Source organism: Pleurodeles waltl, chromosome 1_1, assembly GCF_031143425.1.
Source record: "Pleurodeles waltl isolate 20211129_DDA chromosome 1_1, aPleWal1.hap1.20221129, whole genome shotgun sequence".
Lineage (NCBI taxonomy): Eukaryota > Metazoa > Chordata > Amphibia > Caudata > Salamandridae > Pleurodeles > Pleurodeles waltl.
Window position 1 is genome coordinate 402588269 of NC_090436.1, and position 21207 is coordinate 402609475.

The following is a 21207-nucleotide window of genomic DNA, read 5'->3' on the forward strand; positions in this document are numbered from 1 at the left end:
GGGGGGAAGGGGAGAAGAGGGGAGGGGAGGGGGGGAGGGGCGAGGCAGGGAAAGAAAGAGATATAGAGAAAAGGAAAAAGGAAGATTCAAGGAGAGACTGCAGGTCGAGGAGGAGGAGGGAGGGGAAGGGTGGAGGAAAAAGGAACGTATGAGCGAAAGATAAGGAAAAAGGGAAGGAAGAGAGAAGGGGAAGGAAAAAGAGTTGAGAGGCAACAGAAGAAGAGAAGGGAGGGGAAGCAGCACCGCCTGAGAGGCGAGACGGTGGGGAACAAAGGGGGTTCTAATTGTGAGGAGAGAACCACGGTATCTCGTCATTTAATCCAACCATGTCGGTGTGCAATCTCCAAATCCAGCGTTGTTCTGCCCTAAAAAGTTTATCGGACAAGCTGGGGGTTGAAGGAGAGAAATGTTCTAGGACCGTCCAAGACATGTCATCTGGACAGGGGTTTCTTTGTAGGAAATGGCTAGTGAGCTTCGTTGCATCTCGTTTGCACCTAATCGTGCTTCTATGTTCACAAATTCTGGTGCTCACTTTCCTTGTAGTCATACCCACATATTTAAGTAGGCAAGGGCATTTGATTAAATAAACTACGTTTTTGCTGTTGCAATTTGTCAGTGATTTTTGCACCCATGGAGTTTTGAGGTCAAGATCGATGGTGGTGGATCTATGGGTAAAAGGGCAAGCGCTGCAGTTGCCGCAAGGGTAATGACCAGCGGGGGGGGCATTTGCCAAAGTGTAGTCTGTGTGGACCCTCGCTTCTCCTTCGGTCTAGTGTGGACCACCATGTCCCGTATGCTAGTTGCTCTCTTAAATGCATGTAATGGTGGTTCAAAGGGTAAGCCGCCTGACGTCAAGATTTTCCAATTTTCTCTAATGATCTTCTGGATTTCATTGGAAAGGGGATTGAAGGTGGTAACACATACGATTTTATCCAAACTTGGTTTCTGTGCTCGGGGCTGGAGCAACTGGTCTCTGTTATTGTTACGTGCCCGTTTTTTTGCCCTAATAATCAAATGTGTGGGATAATCCTTGGTGTGTAGTTTGGTAGACAGTTTCTCTGCATGTTTGCGGTAATCGGTGACGGATGAGCAGTTTCGTCTTAACCGGAGGAACTGCCCAACCGGAAGGTTATCTCGTAGGGCTCGTGGGTGGAAGCTCTGGTATTGTAATAGATTGTTGCAGTCTGTTGGTTTATAATAAACTTCAGTTGCTAACCCGCCGTCTTGTTCAAAGATTAGTAGATCGAGGAAAGGTAGTTTATTGTCACCTATGTTCATAGTAAAGGTTAAAAACGGGTTGGCCCCGTTGAGCCAAATAGCGAATGCCTGGGCTTCTTCTTTACTACTGGTCCATATTAACAATACATCATCGATGTATCGCTTCCAGAGTTTAATCTGATCTCGGTAGGGGTTGTCTTCATGTAGGATCGTATGTCTTTCAATATGGTCAACGTATAGACATGCTAGGCTGGGGGCAAATGTACTACCCATCGATGTGCCTTGTGTCTGCAGGAAGAAACTATCTTCAAACTTGAAGTAGTTTCTGGTCAGGGCAAGATGTGCTAAGTCCAGTATAAACCCAGGGGGGGTTTGGGTTTGGGATACACCCATATGTATGTCCAGTAGGTTACTGATTACTTCCAGAGTAGCTTCTTGCGGGATGTTTGTGTAGAGTGATTCCACATCGAGAGTAATTAGCAGTTCCTTGGATTTGTCGAAGGCTATGGACTCCAGTAAAAGGAGGACATGGGTGGTGTCTTTAAGATAGGTTGGGATCCTTTTGACTATCGGCTGAAGAAAGAAATCCACAAACTTAGACAAGGGCTCAAGTGCCGAGCCTATCCCGGAAACTATAGGCCTACCGGGTGGGGAGATTTTCCCTTTATGTACTTTTTGGTAGAATATAGAAGTACGGGATTTTTGGATTGGTTTGTATCAAATATGATGCCTCATGATCTGTGATCCAGTTGTTTTCTTTCCCTTTTGACACTAGGAAGGTGATCTCTTCTTGGACATCAATTGTAGGATCACTTGACAGCCGCTTGTAGTGTCTGGTATTCCCACAGATAAGAAGCCTTTCTCTTCTCTTCTTTTCTTTTCTTACTTTGCCCACCTTCCTTTTTCCAAGCTGTCTCCCCTTTTTTCTTTTTTTCTTTTCTTTCTTTTTTTCTGTTTCTCTTTCCTTTTCTTTTTCTTTTTCTTTTACTTTCTCTTCCATGTCTGTCTTATTCCTTCCTTATTCCTTTGCCCCCCCTTCTTTTGCCCCCTCCCTCTCCTCTTCCCCTTTTTTCCCCTTTGTTTCCCCCTTCTCTTCTCCTTCTTTCTCTTTCTTTTTCCCTTTTCTATTCCTATTCCTATTCTCTCATATATATTTCTTTACCTTTACTCCCCTTCTGCTCTCTCCCTTCTAACCCTAGAGTCTGACTATAAGGGGACGCTCCCTCTCCAGGATACCAGAGGCTAGTAGCCTTTATTGTTAGGGTAAGGAATTGTCTTCCCTGACCCACCACTCGCCGCGCATAACCTGCATTACTGCGACCGTTTTATCTGCAACCAGTACTATTGTGTTATGCATGAAATTTTGTCACGTGTGCTGTGGTTTGCCGTGAATTACCTTCTCACCGCCAATTTTGGTCTGTTTATGTTATTGTATTTACCATAGGTCCTCCCCAGGTATTCCCTTGGCTAAGGTAGGCCCTTCCTTCCCTTCCTACTTTTTTCCTACTGCGATTTAAACTGCAGTGCGCTACAAGCATCTGCAACAGGGATCCAACGCCCTGATGAATGCCCAGAGACCCTCCATAGCTCAATCACAAGGGCAGAAACATGTCGGCTAGATAGGTGACCTTGCGAGTCATTGTTCTCACACTGGTCTCCCATTTCTTTTAATCACACCACACAGAACCTTCTATTAAAACTCACCCTGGTATCTGAGTAGGTGTTTTTATTCCCATAGCATAGCTGGATCCCTACTTTCCAGAAATCAAACTAATTTACGCACTCCCTCCTGTTCTTTTAACAGCGAGGTTGAGTTCGCCCAGGTGGTATTGTCCTACCTGGGTGGGGCTAGGTGGTCATATGATGACGCATGACACTATATAGTGTGTGAGACCACCTAGTCTGTAAAGGAAATCCCCCTCCACAGACCTTAAACCACCCCTCGTTTTATCTTTAGTTTAGATTTAGGATTGGTATAGTGACGCAATTAGCACACTTTCAACCCATTTATAATTCCAAAAAAACCAGTACTCTCTTTTGTGACTTAGTAAATCTACAGTAACCTAAAGTAGGTTCCTCAACCCATATGGCGTATCACAGGTGGTGCTCTGTGTTGAGGGAAAAGTTCTTGTACATCCTCCGGCTCAGATTTGATGGTCACAATCAACTCTTCCTCTTATGCAAACAACTGGGCTGCCAGGGAAGGTTCGGACACCACCTAAGTGATAGGACACACTGTGGTAAGTCAAAGAAAGGAAGTGGCAAACTTACTGAGCGACAACATCAGTTGAGAGAGGTGGGTTACTAGATGAGATGCAGTCCATAGGTAGGGTGCTTTGAAGTTCATGATGCTGGTCACTGCACTTCTCGGTTTGATCTCAACTCTGAAACTACTTCTTTAAAATCCTAAGAGAGCGACTACTGACATGCAATCAACTTCCTTGTGACCTTCTGGTATGCAGACGTGGTAACATATTCTAGTGCTGGAGATAAGGTAACACACAACAGTTCATGAGTGGCTGGGACAAATGTTATCCTCAAATTTCTTTGTAGGTGTTTGCATGAGGAGAAATACCAGGTGGTACAGTTGATAGGCCCTGGATGTGGGCAGGCTCTTGATTGATGGAAGTGGGTGGCCTCATGCTCTCAATGACAGAGGGGCCTGCTTCTGGGAGACCACTGTAGTTTCATCTTCGGAACCAGATGGAGACCCATCATCTGACTCCTACTGGCTCGTGGTGTCCTGCTGTACTGCCCCCTCTGTGAGTTACAGCCTGCCTAGAGTTTTTTTGAAAGGTGCCTCTTTAGACATGCTAATCCTCCCTGATAGTGGATTTCACCTCCTCCTCACTGATGGGGCTGGAGGCTTCCACTGCCCACCTACCAGCTAAGGCCCTACTTTGTCCTCGTCACGGGTCGCTCTCTATCCGGGTTTTGCCTGTACTGTCCACTGAATATGAATTGTGTAAAAAGAAAGAAGTGTTGAGGGGCAAAATACTTTTTACACCATAATAACAGTAAAATGTGACAAAGAGCAACATTGCTGAGCACAGAACACCCCTTTGACATGCAGAGTTATTCCCATGTGCCACTTTTACAGTGATCATATATGAATTGTCAATAAGCAGCTGAATCACGTTTCTTCACCCTCCAACATTATCCTTTGTTTACATTCTAAAAAGCAAAACTTCACCTCAGCACATGGGATACATTTAATTACACAAGCACTATTTCATTCAATCATGATGGCAAAGAGGAACACAGATAAGAGCTGATGGTCAAGAAATAATGACTGACAGGTGGATCGTGCATGGCTACTTTCTGGACATATGGTGGTGGAGACTTCTAGGTATTCACTGTATGTACATCACTTCACAGTGACTTTTCTGTGTGTGGACTATGCCATTGCTGCAGATGTGTGCTTAAAGTGGTCTCAGCTCTGTATCTGACATTATGTAAAAATACTAAAATAAGTAGTTTTCATAATATGAAGTAGCTTATCTTTCTACTAAGGCCTTATGCCAATGGTGATGTTCACATTTCTTTCAAACACAGCTGTTTTCTCTTTACTATGATCAGACGTACCCCTTTTCTGCTGCTCATAAGTCTAAAGCTGAACATGGGAGGTCAGCCAGGCTGCTTCCAGGACCCCTGACTGCAGTGGCGTGGTCTTGTGTGCCACACATGGAAGAATGCCCCAGTACATCATGTGCTTTCAGTCCAGGCCAGTGTCACAGATCCTCACAATGTGTGTGGCACTCACTGGTCTGAACACCAACTGCACCACGTGACGATGTCCTGACATATTTAATTTCGCACAGCATTATTCAGCTGTTTGTCTGGTCTCCCATACACTGAGAATCCTCTCATAATTATTGGTGATTTAGGAGGAATTTGACAAAACGTGTAGCGGGATGGAGGAGGACTGATTTGTGTATAATAGATTACATAGGACTGGCCTACTTCACATTCCTGTATGTCATTTCCGGTTGGTCGCTGTTGACCGAACTCCAGCCTGCACAGTTCAGGAGGCAGACAAATCAGGTATGCTGACTGAATGGATTGTTCTAATGTTAAATTAAAAGGGAAACGTTAAACACGCATACCATTCAATTAAAATAAATGATATCAAATGTTGTAAATCCTCTTATAAATCCATAAATCTGTACATATAATCCAACTTTAGATATTTTTAAGTATACATGTAATACATGTGGGCAGTTAGAATGTGACAAAAATGTACTGGGTGTGAATAATGAATACAGTCAAAACTTGTAATCCTAAGAATACATCAGTCATGTGCTAATGGATGCATAATACATAGAAAATTGTATGTTTGGTTGTGACCTCATAGTGTAGTAGCAGTGGTGTAACAGAATAGTATCAAAATCCAACATTCATTACAGACTCAACACAGTCCAACCACTGTGATTCAGCAATCAAATTAACAGCTCAGAGGAAAATGCATTGACAAAGCCAATGGGTAACGCCTTTGAGGCCTAATGGCTTTGTCAATGGCTTTTAGACATGCTGTACAGCATCCAGAAAAAAAAGCCATAAAGCCTATGGTGCAGAGCTTTTCTTTGCGATCCGAGTACGATTGCAAATCAACAGCAAAGAATGTGTAAAACTGTTTGGAAGCACAAGAGGGGGAAGCAAAGAGGGTGGGGAAGCAAAAAGGAGAGTGGATGTAGGGGAATAATGGGGAGGCACAATGGAGGAGCAACAAGGGTGAGGAACAGAAGCAACAGGTGACAGAGAAGGAGAGTTCAGGCGAGGAATCAACATGGAGGGAGGGGTGACAGAAACAACAGAGTAGGGTTGGGGAGGAGAAGGAAACAGGCATGAGAGCAACGTAGAGTGGGCAGGGGAGATACACACACACAGGCAAGAAAGTAACAGGGAGGGCACAAGAGCGATCACAATATAGAGGGGGTGGGGAGTACCACAATGGCAACCGTGAGCAAAGGAGCTCAGGGGGAGAGATGTACACAAGGGAGAAAGCTGGAAACCCGTGCACTCTTGTTGGGTGCTTAACCAAAAAGTTAAAACATAGTGCTTGAAAAGCAAGCAGTAGAAACATAGAAACCAGTCAATTGAAAGAGACGGTAAAAAAGCTATGCTTCATGGGAGGGACAAACACAAGGTTGACAAGCTGGGACACTAATAAGAAGCAAGCAAATCAGTGGCATGAAGACCAAGCAATAGGTGGGCTGCAAGATCCTCTATGTTCTTCTTATGCCCACAATATGTTTTCACCTTAGAAAGTCTTAACCAAAAAATGAGACCAATAGTTGATCACGCATCTGCAGATCCTGACCTCTGCTATGTGTTCCACCCTCAGTGCCTGGATGGATCCTTAGTTCAGGGTAAGGACTAGATGTAAGCCCAGCAGCATGGTGATGCTGAGAAACACGCAACAGACTGCAATATTCGTCTACAGTTCTCTTGTGGAGCACTAGGACACCACCCTCCCGGCCCTGAATAAGATCAAGATTGTTGGAACAAGACATGAAAATACCAAAAATGTGTTAAATGATTGTTTGCATAGGAGTGTGTGCCCTGCTGACCGTCTGCGGATTCTTTGTGGTTAGATGTCCGAAAAGGGTGAAGCGATAGGGAGAGATGAGATACCTTGTGCCAACTGCTATATTCTGGGATTAAATTTCATTGAAAATGGTGCAGTATATATATATATATATATATATATATATATATATATATATATATATATACACACACACATATATATATATATATATATATATATATATACACATACACACACACATATACGTACACACATGCATTCCATGTGAATCTCAGGATTGTATTTTGTGATGGGTAAAGTCATGAGTAAACATATTTGTGATGCCACAATTTCCTTAAAAAATAAAAATAACCTTGTTATGAATGTGCTATTTTTCCTTTTATTTTCTTATTTTGTCCTATGTGGTGTTAGTGTTTTCCTTGTCTCCATTGATATATGTGAGAAAGTTGCAGTACCAGCGACTGGTCGTTTGTAGTTCTTGACTTACTCCAGAACTTGGCTGGAAATGATTTGATCCGGGTTGGTCAGTACGCTACAGCAGTGGATTTAGGTATATATGTTGGTGAACAGCAATTGTCTTAAGTCTTTAGTGGCCGTGTTTCATTATTTGCATGCACTGCCCCAAACCCCCAATCCTAATTTTCAGTTAGCTTCAACATTTGGTAGTAGATATTGCCTATTTCAAACTACCCCATGCATAAAATGGAGTCCTCTTCTCAAAAGAGTCATGGCAGTTGGAGGTAGAGAGGTGGAGATTTGTGAGGGTGGAGTGTAGTATTAGTGGCACAAGTACTATCTGGCTACCATATTATTCACCTATTTCCATGTCTTCTTGCCGAGGAACAAGTTTTGTAATGTTTATGCCTGCTGGGGCAATTTCGCATTTCCCACCCTCTCGCTGCCCCTCCTATTTTTTTTTTCCCCAGGTCTTATATAGCGCGAACTCGTCTCGAAGGTTTTGGGGCGCTTTACATGAGTACCGGTTACATTACACAAGAACACATTCAGTTTTTTTAGGCACTGGGAATTTAAGTTATTTGCCCAAAATCAAAATGTTGAGCCGAAGCAGACCCTCGAACCTGGTTCTGAAGTTCCATCTGCACATCAAAATGTTCACCACCAGCAGCGAAGGAAGCCAAGACTAGATGAGGACTGAGAAGGGTCAGCTCATTCAGGAGAAGCGACACTTTCTACTCCGGCCGGTGTTTCACGAGAAGGAGGCCGGCTGGTAAAGCAAGATTAATGGGGGCCAAGCATGCCATGGCATTTGTGGGCCTACATGCCTTACAGGCTCTATACTTAACAAGCACCCCGAATTAGTTATTGGTTCATGAGTTACAAGAGGCGTACTTAACTTTGTCTGATGAGTCTGGAGCTAAGCACCTTGTAATGTTGCAGAATTGTGTTATTTGATAAAGGGTGGGATGTTTTCTGTGATAAAATACAGCATAAAACGTTTGTAAATTCCTATGCTACCATGGTCAAGGGCGCTTCCGGAGACAGTGTCAAGAGGCCGGGGTCCAGGCTCTCCTCCTCCAAGCAGAGATGAAATTTAAAAGGTATAGAAATACAACTCTTGACAATGAGAGTATTTTAATTAGACGAAAATAGAACATCTGTGGTTTATTTGATGCACCTCGTCCTTTCCGAGGTCACTGCAATTTAAAGATGCATGTACAACACCCGATTGCGAGCGGGATGTTTTACTTCCTGAAAACGCCGTTCTCTGCGGCCAAGTGAGAACACAGGCGAGAGGAAAGTTATAACTCAGGAATGCTGGAAGATGGTCTGTCTTATCTCACCCCAACACAATCGCATCCCTCGTCCTCTCGAATAAGTTGAAGGTCTCAGGGGATGACACTTTCCACAGAGAGGGATTTAAGTGAAAACAAAAATCTGTAAAAGTATTTAGATAGGTTTCTATTTTTCGTATTTTCGTTTGCCATCACTTGCAAAGAGAAAAAAAAAGTTCAAAAACAATTTCAGCGGCAGACATCGGGCGCCCTCCATGCATTGGCTGGGACATGTGAAAGTGGTTAGCAGGGCCAGGTCCCGCCCCTGCACGACGTCACTGGATTATATTGCGTCCAGAAAAAGGATCCAAGCCAAGGCCCTGCTCTGAGCACAATGAGGAAGAGGTCATTATTCGTGCAATCATCCTGACCAAATATCTGCCGTTCAGACTGCCAACAAAACACCAATGGACCGCAAGAGAAAGCATGCACAATCATGACCCATTCACTAATGTTCTAATAATGCATGCCACTGAAGACACATTAATCCATAATAACCAAAAACCGATGCAGGCAACATCAAGCTGGGAACATATCGCTAAACAGAGGGGGCGGTGGAGGGGGTCTCCCAGCCGGTAAAGACATTCAATTTAGGGCTTGTATTCTAGACTCCATGCAGGGCACCCCAGGGATCAGCAGAAGTCGGGGCGCGTGTTTACTGGACCAGAAACCTTTGCGGTCTATTTGTTACTACTCTTTCGCCCATACCCTGGCACCGCCGCAACCACATGACAGGCCGATGCAAAGGGCGGGTACCCTTACTTACACCTTCTGATATCGCTCGAAGAGCCACTCAGAAACAAATCACGCTTTAAAACTGTTACATTCTGCAGCTCCCTTTAGTTTTATTTTTTAACCGCTTTACATTTTATGGTTATACGAGAAAGTAGGGCAGATGCTTAATATGCTTTATAATATGACCCAGCAGTCTCTCCAACATACATTCGTCTACATCAGGCGAAAATGTAAATATGTATCTACTTCTTAACAAGTATGGGCAGGTGTCTTGACTTTGGAGGCAGACTACCAACTAGTTCTACTAACCGGTTGTAGCGTCAGTACTGCTGCAATTGGATTTTCTTGTGTTGTGGTCAATGGTTTTACCCATTCATGACATCGAGCATGTTGTCTACGTCCAGAATACGTCCGCACTCCACTTGCACCAGACACCCCTCCTCAAAACCATGATACTCATAATACACCTCACCAGCATTCGTCGCGTTTATTTATTTTTGTTGGGTGCACCGTACACCCCTCATTGGTGGGGAAATTTCAAACTTCCACCACCATAACACTGAAAATTCTACTGCGCCCCGCAAGAAATTCAAGTAGAACAAACACACTCCCCCCGTTGCGAAAACATAAATGCACAGCCCTCTTAACTACCCCCATGGGACGGATGTCGCCAGCACGCAGGGCTTGCCGCGAGCTTCTTGTGATGAACAAATGAAGAGAAACAAAATATTAACATTCCCAGGCTCGAGGGAAGCAGTAAACACCCGCCCCTCCCACGGCCTACCGTCTTCTACTCAGAGCACCCCCCGCTTGCATGCAACCCGGTGAAAGGTGGTACACCACAGACAAAATGCGAGAAGGAAAGTAAGAAATGGGCCGGATGTAACGCAAACCGCCGGTTCAGTTTTCACGTAGGAAGACAGGCACACCAGAGTGCTAACAGAAAACATGTGTCTAGGCACACACCTTAGGCACCAGGTAGTTACCACAAAGCACGCGGTTGGTCACACACACTTCTACAAACTGTGTTTATGGAAACTTCAAGGCAAGCCACATCAGCGGAAAGTGGTTGTTGAATCAGAGATTTGCTTGTCGCTGTACCAAAACAGACATTTTGTAAGGCTCCGTTTACAAGGTAGAGGCAAATCATTTCAGAGGTTCACAGTTCACATATTAGTCGTATGGAGGTATTCATAAATCACCAGAGTAGGTGCCTGGTCGCGCACTGCAGACTTTAAGAGGCCAAATGACCTTCTACGCGGACAATCAATGGAAAAGGAAAGAACAAGGTGTTTATAACCCACCTTGTATGGCGAAGCGCCCGCCTCCTATTTTCTGGCGTGAATGCCAAACAGGTTTGATTCACCCTGGGAGGTGTTAACTCTCTCACGATGTTTACAAGCAGTGCGTCAGAGGCACTTAGCAGAAAGGGTGAGAAGAGAACCACAGTCCCCACATCTTACACGAGACTGAAGCCCGGGAACAGTGACCCATTTGGGCAAATCAAGTCTACAGCTTTCCTTTTGGGAAGTCATGTTTGCCAAGATACAAGACGTATTTGACGCAAACAGTCAAGAATGGTGTGGGCGACTGTTGTGTTGCTGTGGGGTCGCTGCTAGCCGCAGCACTGCGCTGACGACGGGCACAATAATGACCTGGTTGGGCTAACTGGACAACACAATCGGTGAGGGAAAAGGGAATAACCAGCCACTGCCCTCTCAGTAAACACCAGTCAGGGTCAACAGTCAGCTCCTGTCGTACCTGGTACAGGCTTTCCATGATTCGTTTAGCCTCAGGAGTAAGCTGAGTCCATTGCTTCTTGATGGCATGCCATTGGTTGGTCTGTACAGCCTTTAGCACTTACTGGCGGCATTCATCTTGGCCGGTCACTTGGCGTGTGGTTACGGTGGAGAGGGGCAGCGGTCTAGACCGGTCCATTATGTATCTTACATATTCTTCTATTTCTTGAGCTTAGTTCTCTTCTTCTGCGGTGGCCGCTATTAAGTGCTGTGATAGGTATTCGGCTGGATTGTTAGGTTCGGGTCGGTATTCTATATGGCAATTGTACCCCTGCAGTTGAAGTAGCCGTTTCTCTATCCACGGGGGCGGCTTCAATGCTGTACTATTGAATAGAAGGATGATGGCTTGTGATTACGGTGAAAGGATAGTCATAGAAATAGAGATGAAAATGCCTACATCTCCAATGTACCTCAATTGCCTCTTTTTCAATACCTCTGATCTATGCTGGTCAGAGACCTGCTGGCAAACGCAATGGGTGACCACTCTTCATTGTCTTGTTTTTGCAGCAGCAAAGCTCCCAATCCCTTCTGGCCGGCATCAACAGCAATGGGGGTGTCCTTGCGAGAGTTGAAGTACCTGAGAATTGTGAACGTGTCCTTAGTGGCATTGAAAGCTACTTCTTGGGTTGAGCCCCAAGACCAGGGCGCCAAAGCCTTGGTTAGGTCAGCATTGAAAGGTCCTTGATAAAACATCCGCAGTAGTTGACTATCCCCAGGAAACTGCGGATTTCAGACACTGTTTTGTGTGTGTGTTGGGGTAGGGGGGGCAAAGGTTGCTTCCTTCATGTCCCGCACTTTTTCGGGGTCAATAGCTACTACCTCCAACAAAAATACATATCGGAAAAACTGGAGTTCCTATTTCAGATATTCGCACTTACTGCGATGGAGTGTCATGCCTGAGTCCTTGATTCATTGAAGCACGATTTTTAACCTGAGGTTGTGTTCCGGTGTGGTCTTGGCATAAACTAAGATGTTGTCACTGACATTGACAATGCCAGGGAGGCCAGCTGGGAGCTCTTGGATTACATTTTGGAACACCTCAGCAGCACTTGATATACCTGGAGGCCTACATGCGTGAAGAAAGTTGTGACGTAATGCGATTCTTCGGCAAGGACAAGTTGGCGATATCCAGACCGCAGGTCTAATTTGGAGAACCAGCTGCCTCCACTCAACTCGCCGATCAGCCCATCTATCATGGGTGTTAGGTGTCGCTACCTCCTGATTGCAGTCTTATTTCTTTGTTTCGCAGGCAGCCTATGCCTTTAAACACCTCTGGGACATCGTCTAGGATGTCAGTCACAGATCCTTGGTACACCTCAAATGTGAATGTCACAATGCATAGGGTATCTGCCGCCTGGCATCTTAACAGTATGCCGTGGCCATCTTCAGCAACGTACACCTGGGCTTCCATGAAGCAAGGTACATATGCAATGGTCGTTCTGAATCGGCCTCACAGGGCAAGTCGGTGGTCTTGGCTGTGGACAAATACCTTTCTTTTGGGAGGCTTGATACTGGGGGTTCCAGTCATGTGGAGTCATGTCTAAGGACATGATGTTGATGGAAGTCCCTGTATGCACAAACGCAAGGATTGGGTGTTCTCCTATTAATATTTGGCACCATGGTAGGCGCCGCAGTCTCTGGGCTGCTGTCTGTATGGCGAATATGGAATGAATTGTGTGTCCCTCTTTGTCGTCATTGTCTATGTCACTGCTCCATTCTGGTGCCCTAAGGGCAGCGTTAGCTATAGTGCTAGCGGCTCGTGCTTTACTTGACCAGCACACCTTCAGGAAGTGGTTGATTTTACTGCATCCAGCTCATTGTTTCCCCCTTGCCGGGCAGTCCGTGGGGCGGTGTATTGGCCCTCTGCAGTATCTACAAGTTTTTGGCGTTGGGTTGTTGTTCTTAGCTTTGGGGTTGGTAGATGTTTGCGTGACAACATTAACCAGTTCTTCTTTGATTGGTCTTTGTAGGGTGGCTTCCACATGGGACGCCCGAGCCTTGGATAACCCCTTAGTCTGCCCCATTGTCAGGATGTCAGCTAGGGACCTTCCAGATTCTTCTAGAGTTCTCTTGTGTAGCTTCGCTGAGGTACAACCTTAGATGATTTGCCCTCTGATTTCCTCTGTCTCATCGTCAAAGCCACATGTGCTGGCCAGTTCCTTGAGTCTCATGTGGAAAGTATCAATGGATTCCTCAGCTTGTTGAAAGATGACTCGTTCATAGTCTTTATTCGCCATAGGTTTGAAGTGCGCATTAAGGGCAGCAATGAGTGTGAGGTGGGTCTTGGGTATGGCCTTCACAATAGCTTTGGAGATTCTGTACATATCCTTGCCCCCAGATGTAATAATATTGCTCATTTCTTGGCGTTTTCTACTTTGGTGGATCCAAAAAACAGCAGGACTCTTTCAACCCAGTATTTCCATCTGGGAACTTGAGCATACGGGGTGCCTTCCATGACGAATGGCTCAGTAGATGGAATCGTGGCCATTATGAATGTCTTGCGGTCTGTCCAAGTATCACTGCTATTCCCTGGGTGCTAGTGCAAGGACCGACTTCTGGGTGGATTAGCTTGCCTCACGTGCTGGGGCAATTTGTCTAGTGACTGGCGAATTCACAAGGACTGGAGGTGCAGGCGTGGCATGGAGTGGAAGCAGCTGATGTGGCCTCTCATGTGGCCTTCCAGTCCTGTGCTGGCTTGCCATCTGGGGCATTTGTAATATATTTGTTGTAATATATTTTTATATCCTTGCCTGCCCCGGTTGAAAGTGACTGCTGCAAGGCAGTAACAGCAGCCGATAGACTCGCGCCGATGGGTGTGCTCGGTGACACGAGCTAGAGTCAGGCCTGTCAGAAGGCAGGATTTTCATCCGCGCGTCGGGCGCATACTTGTGGCGGGTTTCAATATGCAGCATGCACAGCCTTCCAATCACACCGCGAGGGCTGTACTCTCATCACTGCAGGCTAGCTGTGATGACGGCAGCAGCCTGAGGATCCGGGCTGGTTTCAGTCGTGTAGCTGGGGCTCTATGAGGTTATGTGGTATCTCGTGAACTACGCGTGGCACGAGCACCGCACTTGTCCAGTAGGCGGCCGCCACAGAGTTCAGGGCATGGTGGGTATGAGCCCCCCCCATTACCGTTGCCAATGTTGTGTTGGTGAATGGGTGCATACCTGCTGGCTGCTGGGAGCAGCACTGCGGTGACGGCAAAAACTATAATGACACTGACGCCGTTTGTTGTAATACTCCCGGCCGGCGGGTCACCACTCTATCTGTCACCTTCTGTGCCCACGCCCACCAGCCTTATTTTATAACCTCGGCCTATGTGATCATGGGGCCACAGTATAACACATCACAGTGAGACCCAGCTGGCGTCCCCTCACTTGTAACTAACATTATGGTAGTGCCCGCGACCAGTTATGTCACTGGTGCGACACTACAGGCGATAAACAAATCTGCAATATTTTATGCATTTGGTTTTGCACATTAAAATTGGGGCACCCAGGTCCACAACGAGGGCCAGATGCCCACCACCAACAAACACCCAACAACCCACAGAAGCGAATCCACTCAATAGTGCTGTAAACGGAAACATGGCTTAAGTTGCCTCTAACCTGCGCTCGCCCACCCCCCTCACAAATGGAGCGACACCCTGAAGGGGGCAGCCATGAGGGGTCGAGTTGGTGGTACACTACCTATGATCATCCTGCCAGGACGATATATGCGTTATTTATCTTTACAAACACTGCATCTTAGCAGGTCAAAGCACATGCTGAACTGAAGACATTTATGGGTATCAAGCAAACTTCAGGCAGGATAACTCAGGAAATTAATCCTCCCAATATACGAGAGAAACCGTGTGCGTGCACGTCTGACCTCTGGTCACAGTTCTCAGTCACAGCTTACAGTTAACTTGCCTGATGCTGAGGGTTGTGAGAAATCTGAAGAGATCATAGAAATTAGAGAAGAGACCTCAGTGGGTTAATTTGTTCGTAGCTGAGGTTCTTAATCTTGTGTAACATGCAGGTAATGAGCTCCACTCCTGGCAAAATGGTGCAGTGGTCTATGTCTGTGGAGCAAACATCTACTTTCATATCTAAATTTAACTCTAGGTCAAATTGTGAAATGACGGAGACGTTGTTTCTCCTGATGGGCTGCTGAGTCTGAAGGCAAGGGGCAACAGTGTATAGCTTTGCTGCCTTTCAAACGTGAAACCTGCTCCCAACCTAGCAACACCTCAGATTGGTATATTACAGATTACATTTGGGATAACAGCACGGCACCAAGCCTCCAATCTCCAACACGCCCTGCTGGCTGCCCATCTGTACAAAAAAGCACACACTGAATGCGCCCACCCACCACTTGATACATTGTGCCCTATCGCTGGTATGTGGCATACACCGAGGGGTATATTTACTAAGATTTTCATGCTGTGTTTGAGCCACAAAAGTGAAAAAAGAAAATCGATTCAAAATCTTTTTCTTACTTATTTACTTTCAGCGCTAGAAAGTAACCTAAAAGTAATGACAAATGTTTTTATTTCATCAAATTATACTAGAACTTCCAAGTAGAGCCTTGAATAAATACACACACACACATCAATCACAGTTTTTGAGACGCTACAATGGTACTGAGTTTTCCTGTTATTCGCTATCTCCTGCATTTAAGAACAAGCATGGGCAAAACTGACAGTGGTTGCATTTCTAGCATAAAAGGGGGGGAAACAGAAAACAGAGTAAGGTAATGAAGAGGCAGAGAGAAGGAAATGTGAGAAATGAAAGGAGAGGAAAGAAGTAGAAGGGGGAGGTCAGGAAAGAGGGAAAGAAATTAGTCCATCTGTGTGTGTACAAACAAGCCTTTAGTGACTGTATGCAGACCTTACTTCACTCTGTACTTGGGTGCCTGTCTACGTTATTTTTTGCTGTGTGCATGGATGAATCTATGTTTGTCTCCGTGTGCGTGTCACTCTAAATACTGGCCTAAGTGTGCATGTGTGCTATAAGGCCTGTTCTAGCTGCATATGTAGGTGGTTTTCTGTATAGCATGCTTCTTTTTAAATGCACTATAACACAGCCAGTGTAAGGATCACCACTGCTTGTTCGCCTTTTGCATCACAAGTCATTTAAACACCTCGGTATAAAAAGTTGAGGTGACGCTATTACGTCTTACACTGACTGTCAATCTCTAGGCTTTACCAATGCTTGTTTTGTAAAAACATTATTACAAAATAGCTACCCATAAATGCACGCATAGGCAGTTATGTGAAAATGTTTTTAAATTAAATCTATACACAAGCCATTTAAAGATGGCCACCTATATGTGCCTATGTGTGCGCCCACGTGTACGGCTATTTCTAAATGGTCTCCATTAAAGTATAAACAGTCGAAAGACGTTCGCCTAAACAGTAACATTTGCAACTCTCTAAATTGTACTGTTGTAATAGTATTTATAATGAGCTTACTACCCCTGACGAGGCGTCAAATCGCTTTTCGGTGAGTAGCATGCTACTTCGGAACCCAACAAGAATTAGTGATGGATTAGTGTCAGGAAATATGAGTACAGTTTTAGTATTATTATGAGTTAATTTGAGCCGCGGATATGAGAGTTTGTTAGTTAGACTGACTGGAGTAATGGAGGGTTGGAGGAGGAAAGAATCCAGAAGTGTTATTTGGGAGTATATGGTAATAGGATTTAGGCTTGGGATGAGTAAAGGGGGATGGAGGAGGGAAGAGCCTGTGGAAGGGGTTAGGGAGATCATAGTGGCAGGGTGAGATAAATGAGGGCAAATTTAGTAGGGTTGTTTGTGAGGTCATGGTGGTAAAGTGAAGTTTGCCGAGTTAGATGTGAAAGAGGAGGAAGAGCATAGGCAGAGTTATTTAGGAGATGAAAGTAGTAGAATGGATTTGGGATGAGTCAGAGTGGGAATGGAGGATACATTGATAGAGATATGATGCTATATGTTATACCCCAGAATAAAACAAGCATTGGTAAAGCCAATAGGGCTGGCGTTGGCAGGCTCTCAGCCTTCTGGCAATTCTTTTGTGTTTTGTCACAGTTTTTTGCTGAACTCTTGTTTGGGTTCAGTCTTCAAAAATGTATCTTTTCTGCTTCAGGCCCAAAAAGTTGTTTTTTTGGGAGGGAGGAAGAGGGAGAAAGGGGAAGGAAGGTAGGATGAAAAGTGAAGGGAAGAGAAGGAAGGGAAGAAGAAAAGGAAAGGAAAAAAGAAAAAGGGAAAAAGAAAGAAAAAATAAAGAAAGAAAAAAAAGGAAAGTAGAATTCAAGGCAAGTGAAAGGAATGAAGGCAAGAGAAAGAAAGAAGGAATCAAGGTAAGAGAAAGAAGGAAGGACTCGAGGCAATTTGAAAGAAGGATGAAAGAAAGAAAAAGAAAAAGAAAGAAAGAAAGAGAAAGGAAGAAAGAAAGAAAGAAAAGAAAAAAAGAAAAAGGAAGGGAGGGAGGAAAGGAGGAATAACTTGAGAGGCCATAGAAAGAATGAAGGAATGCAATAGTGAAAGACAACAAAAATTAAATAAGGCAAGGGAAAGATGGAAATAAAGAAAGAAATATAGAGAGAAAGAAAATAACTTAATACAGAACAGTTTCAAATGGACAAACTCTGATATGCTTTGAAATAGGAGCAGCCAGAAAAGAAACACTCCCAATTTTTTTTACAATAGCATTAGCAAGAGATGGAAACTGATAAAGATGGCACGTGCAACAGAAGTGTCCGATTTTCACATCAGGCTCTAAACACAGTCAACACTAAAGTATTTTTAAAGTAAAAACAAAAACACTGACACTGAAGGTAACTAACTTGTGTGTGAATGTGCTCCTTGTGAGACAGCACAATGCAGTCACTCAAAATCAAGTTACCCAGTGGCTGAAGCAGGCTAACCCAGTGGTTCCCAACCTTTTGACTTCTGTGGACCCCCATTTTATCAATACTGGAGCCCAGGGACCCCCACTGAATCATTATTGGAACACGGGGACCCCCAAGGAGTCATTACTGATAGCTGGGACCTAATATTATTACATTTTTTAAGCAGCCGCGGACCCCCCCAGGGGTCCCCGGCCCACAGGTTGGGAACCACTGGGCTAACCCATTCCCTCTTGCTGTATGCAGAAGTGAGCGGAAGCAAATGTGAATGAAACAACAGACCAATGGATGAAGGAAAGTGGCTGAAAGCCCTAATCTGTAAGAATGTTATACCTGTGTTTGTAAAATCAGAAGGCCTAAAAACAGGGCTCATTGGTCATGATATGAAAACATTTTAGGACTGCACAAAGTTAAATTACAATAAGCATGAGAGATGAACACTGGGATCTGTTTTTTTTTCTGAGACAACACAAAACAGCTACAATTCTTTTACTAACATGTTAAAAACTGAAATGGCTTCTATAGAAAAATCTATGATAAACAAGATGGGATGCAGAAATCCTGGCTGATGTAATTGTGAATTTTGAGGACAGACCTGTAATTCAGTACCGTCCAACTATAGGAACCCTTTGAGGATTAGGTGGATGGCTAAGAGGGGGACAGGTTTTCTGGCAAATTCCCCACACCAGGGGATGTAGCGCAGATGATAGGGCAGAAAACCGACACCTAAGATCAGAGAAAGGTCTAGGTGCAAGTCGCTGGGGGTCTCGTTTAAGGACAGATGTATGAGAGTTTCATCTGCTGAGGAAAGCATTTAGAAGGAAGCCACCAGGCATATTGTAAAACGTCTGGTGCTTATAAATTCGAAACGTGAAAAAGAAGACCAACTGTGAGATGGCCCTGGGATCTTACAAAGCAGCAAGTACCCCCGCCCCGAACTTAATGGGAGTCTAAATATTTTCCTCTAAAGCATTAACTTTTGGTGTAAAACTAAGGGAAATTATCTTCTGTGGAACCTCGCGGTCTGAGTGCTAATATGTTCTGTTTTTCAAGACCACAATGATGTGCCACGGAGAATAAAGCAGGTCCAAACAAATGCACCACTAGGACAGAAGAAGTAATGGCAGAGTTACATGAGCCTGTCAATGGGCTTACATCACGTTATCCTGCTCCCCCACTCAAATAAACATCTTCGTTACCCGACATGTAAAATTAAGGGCACTTAACCCAATTTAAAAATGATGACATTACATCTGCTTTAGTTCACACGTTAACCTACGAGGCTGCTCAATGTATGGGTACGTTGTCTGTACTAAACAGCTCCTGCGCTTACAGTCGCAATTAATATATATTCTAAAAAGGATAAACATTTTAACTAAAAAAATATGGGGCTCTAGGCGGGTTGCGACAGTGTTTCTGTGTTCGGAGGGCGACCGTTCTTTCACAATCACCGCCTGCATGCAAAAGACACAACAAATCCCACAACTCCATGAAGGCCGTTTTCCCCTCTTCAAAAAAAAGTTGAAATGGCACTGTTAGAAAAGATTCCATGAATATCTGTCAAAACCGCTTGCAAATGTACTCCTGCAGAATTACCAACTACACATATATGTAGCGACTGCTGCTTCAACAGGGTCACCAACCAGATCCCCAGAGAAGGGGCGCGTGCCCAGGCTGCTGCGGACAACTTTCTGAGCAGCTCGCGCACAGCCGTCGCCGGAGGCTCCTGAACAAAGGGGCCGCCAGACTGCCTTTAGCGCAGGGGGGAGCAGCGCGGGTCTCACCGTTGGGTCTCATGGCGCAGCAGCCGGGTGTGATCAAGCTGTACTCGCAGCAGAGGGCGGCCACTAGCAGCAACCTGGCCTCCATCTCGTCTCCTTGTGCTGTCCTAACACCTGGCGGGACCCCTCGTTCCTCCACCCGGCGCCACCTCGTAAGTGGGGGATACAGGGAGAGGCGCCTCAGAAGCCTCGCGCCATCAGCCTCGACAACCGGGGAGCGCCTCGAGAGGATGCCCGTGGGGACAGGGCGCGAGCGCTGTGCGTCCCGGGAGCTCTGCGGGAGACGAGCAGTGTTCTTCCCCCAACCGCGCACACACAGCGCCGGCCCGCTGCCAGCTCAGGGTGATAACAAAGTGCACGGATCCCTCTCCAAGACGATCAGGGGCGTGGCGGGAAACCCGCTGTCCGCCCGCCTCCTCCGGGGTCCAGGAGTAGAGCCTCTGACCAGAAATGAAGCGTGGTAACATATTACTGTAACTTTGTGGGTGAAAAAATCCGCAAGGCGTGAAGTGCATATCCTGCTGTGGCATGACCAGAAAGAGCGGGGTATACCTAGAGATCCCCAGAAAGAGGCAGGACCGGTTCTAAGACTCTGGGGCCCAGGGCAAAAAAGGAAATGAGTGAGGCCCCTCTAATTTGCTCAGACCATTAACCCCACATAAAGCCCACTCCAATTAATGTAATTCCCCATAAACATTTAACAAATTCACAACAAACGAGTGTGTTTACAATCTCTTGTGGGAATACTGGGCTGCAGTTTTATTACAAGCATAGACTTTTGCGACACTCTCTGACCTCATCATTCATTAGGTTCAGTCATCAATCACAATGACAAGGCCATAAATTATTATAATGCCATAAATCATTTTGAGTGCCACACATTGCTTTCCTTATGATTGTACATCATAATTTGGAGACAGGTCATAAATCACAGTTGATATGCCATACATAAATAATTTCTCCAGGATCATAACTTTGCTGCATGACATCATCTCTGCTATAAATCAATCAATTCCTTGCCATTTGCTTGTCATAATTCTGACACCTATTGTTGTTGAGGTCATCCTTCATGCTGGTTTTTGGGGTCATCCATTTTTGTTGGTTCTTTTCTCTGATCGGGAGGGGGGTAGCCTCTTAGGGCTGTTAGGCTCAACTCGCTACCTTGTCTGTCCATTTTGTGCCCTGCCAACCGGCGGGTCTGGGCCGCGAGTGCCATGCTCCGCTTACTCCCCCATCGGCCTCCTTACCCTGCCGTAAGGCATCCCAAGGTAAGTAGCCTTTCTCCGGCACACCGCCCACAGGTGTGCCTCCTTTACCAACCAATGTGCCCCTTTTACCGCCACCTGAGGGGCTTACGTCGCCAGGCGGCTTCCCCCTTTCGTTCTTTGGGGTTTGCTCCTTTTCCATCCTTTTGGTGCCGCCCTTGGTTACCTTTCAGCTCAGCACCAGGGCACCTC

General features: G+C 45.4%; 1 protein-coding gene across 2 annotated transcripts in view; it reads right to left on the minus strand.

Moving 5' to 3' along the window:
* The window catches only part of F2R (coagulation factor II thrombin receptor), a 91908-nt gene extending 71716 nt beyond the window's left edge, over positions 1 to 20192 (minus strand). The window contains exon 1 of one of the 2 annotated variants that reach the window (XM_069223573.1): positions 19754 to 20192. In XM_069223573.1, coding sequence (XP_069079674.1) covers positions 19754 to 19838 — 85 coding nt within the window. In that variant the 5' untranslated portion in view covers positions 19839 to 20192. The remainder of the gene's footprint in view (positions 1 to 19753) is intronic. The other variant, XM_069223583.1, reaches the window with a different exon arrangement.
* Between the last annotated feature and the right edge of the window lie 1015 nt (positions 20193 to 21207).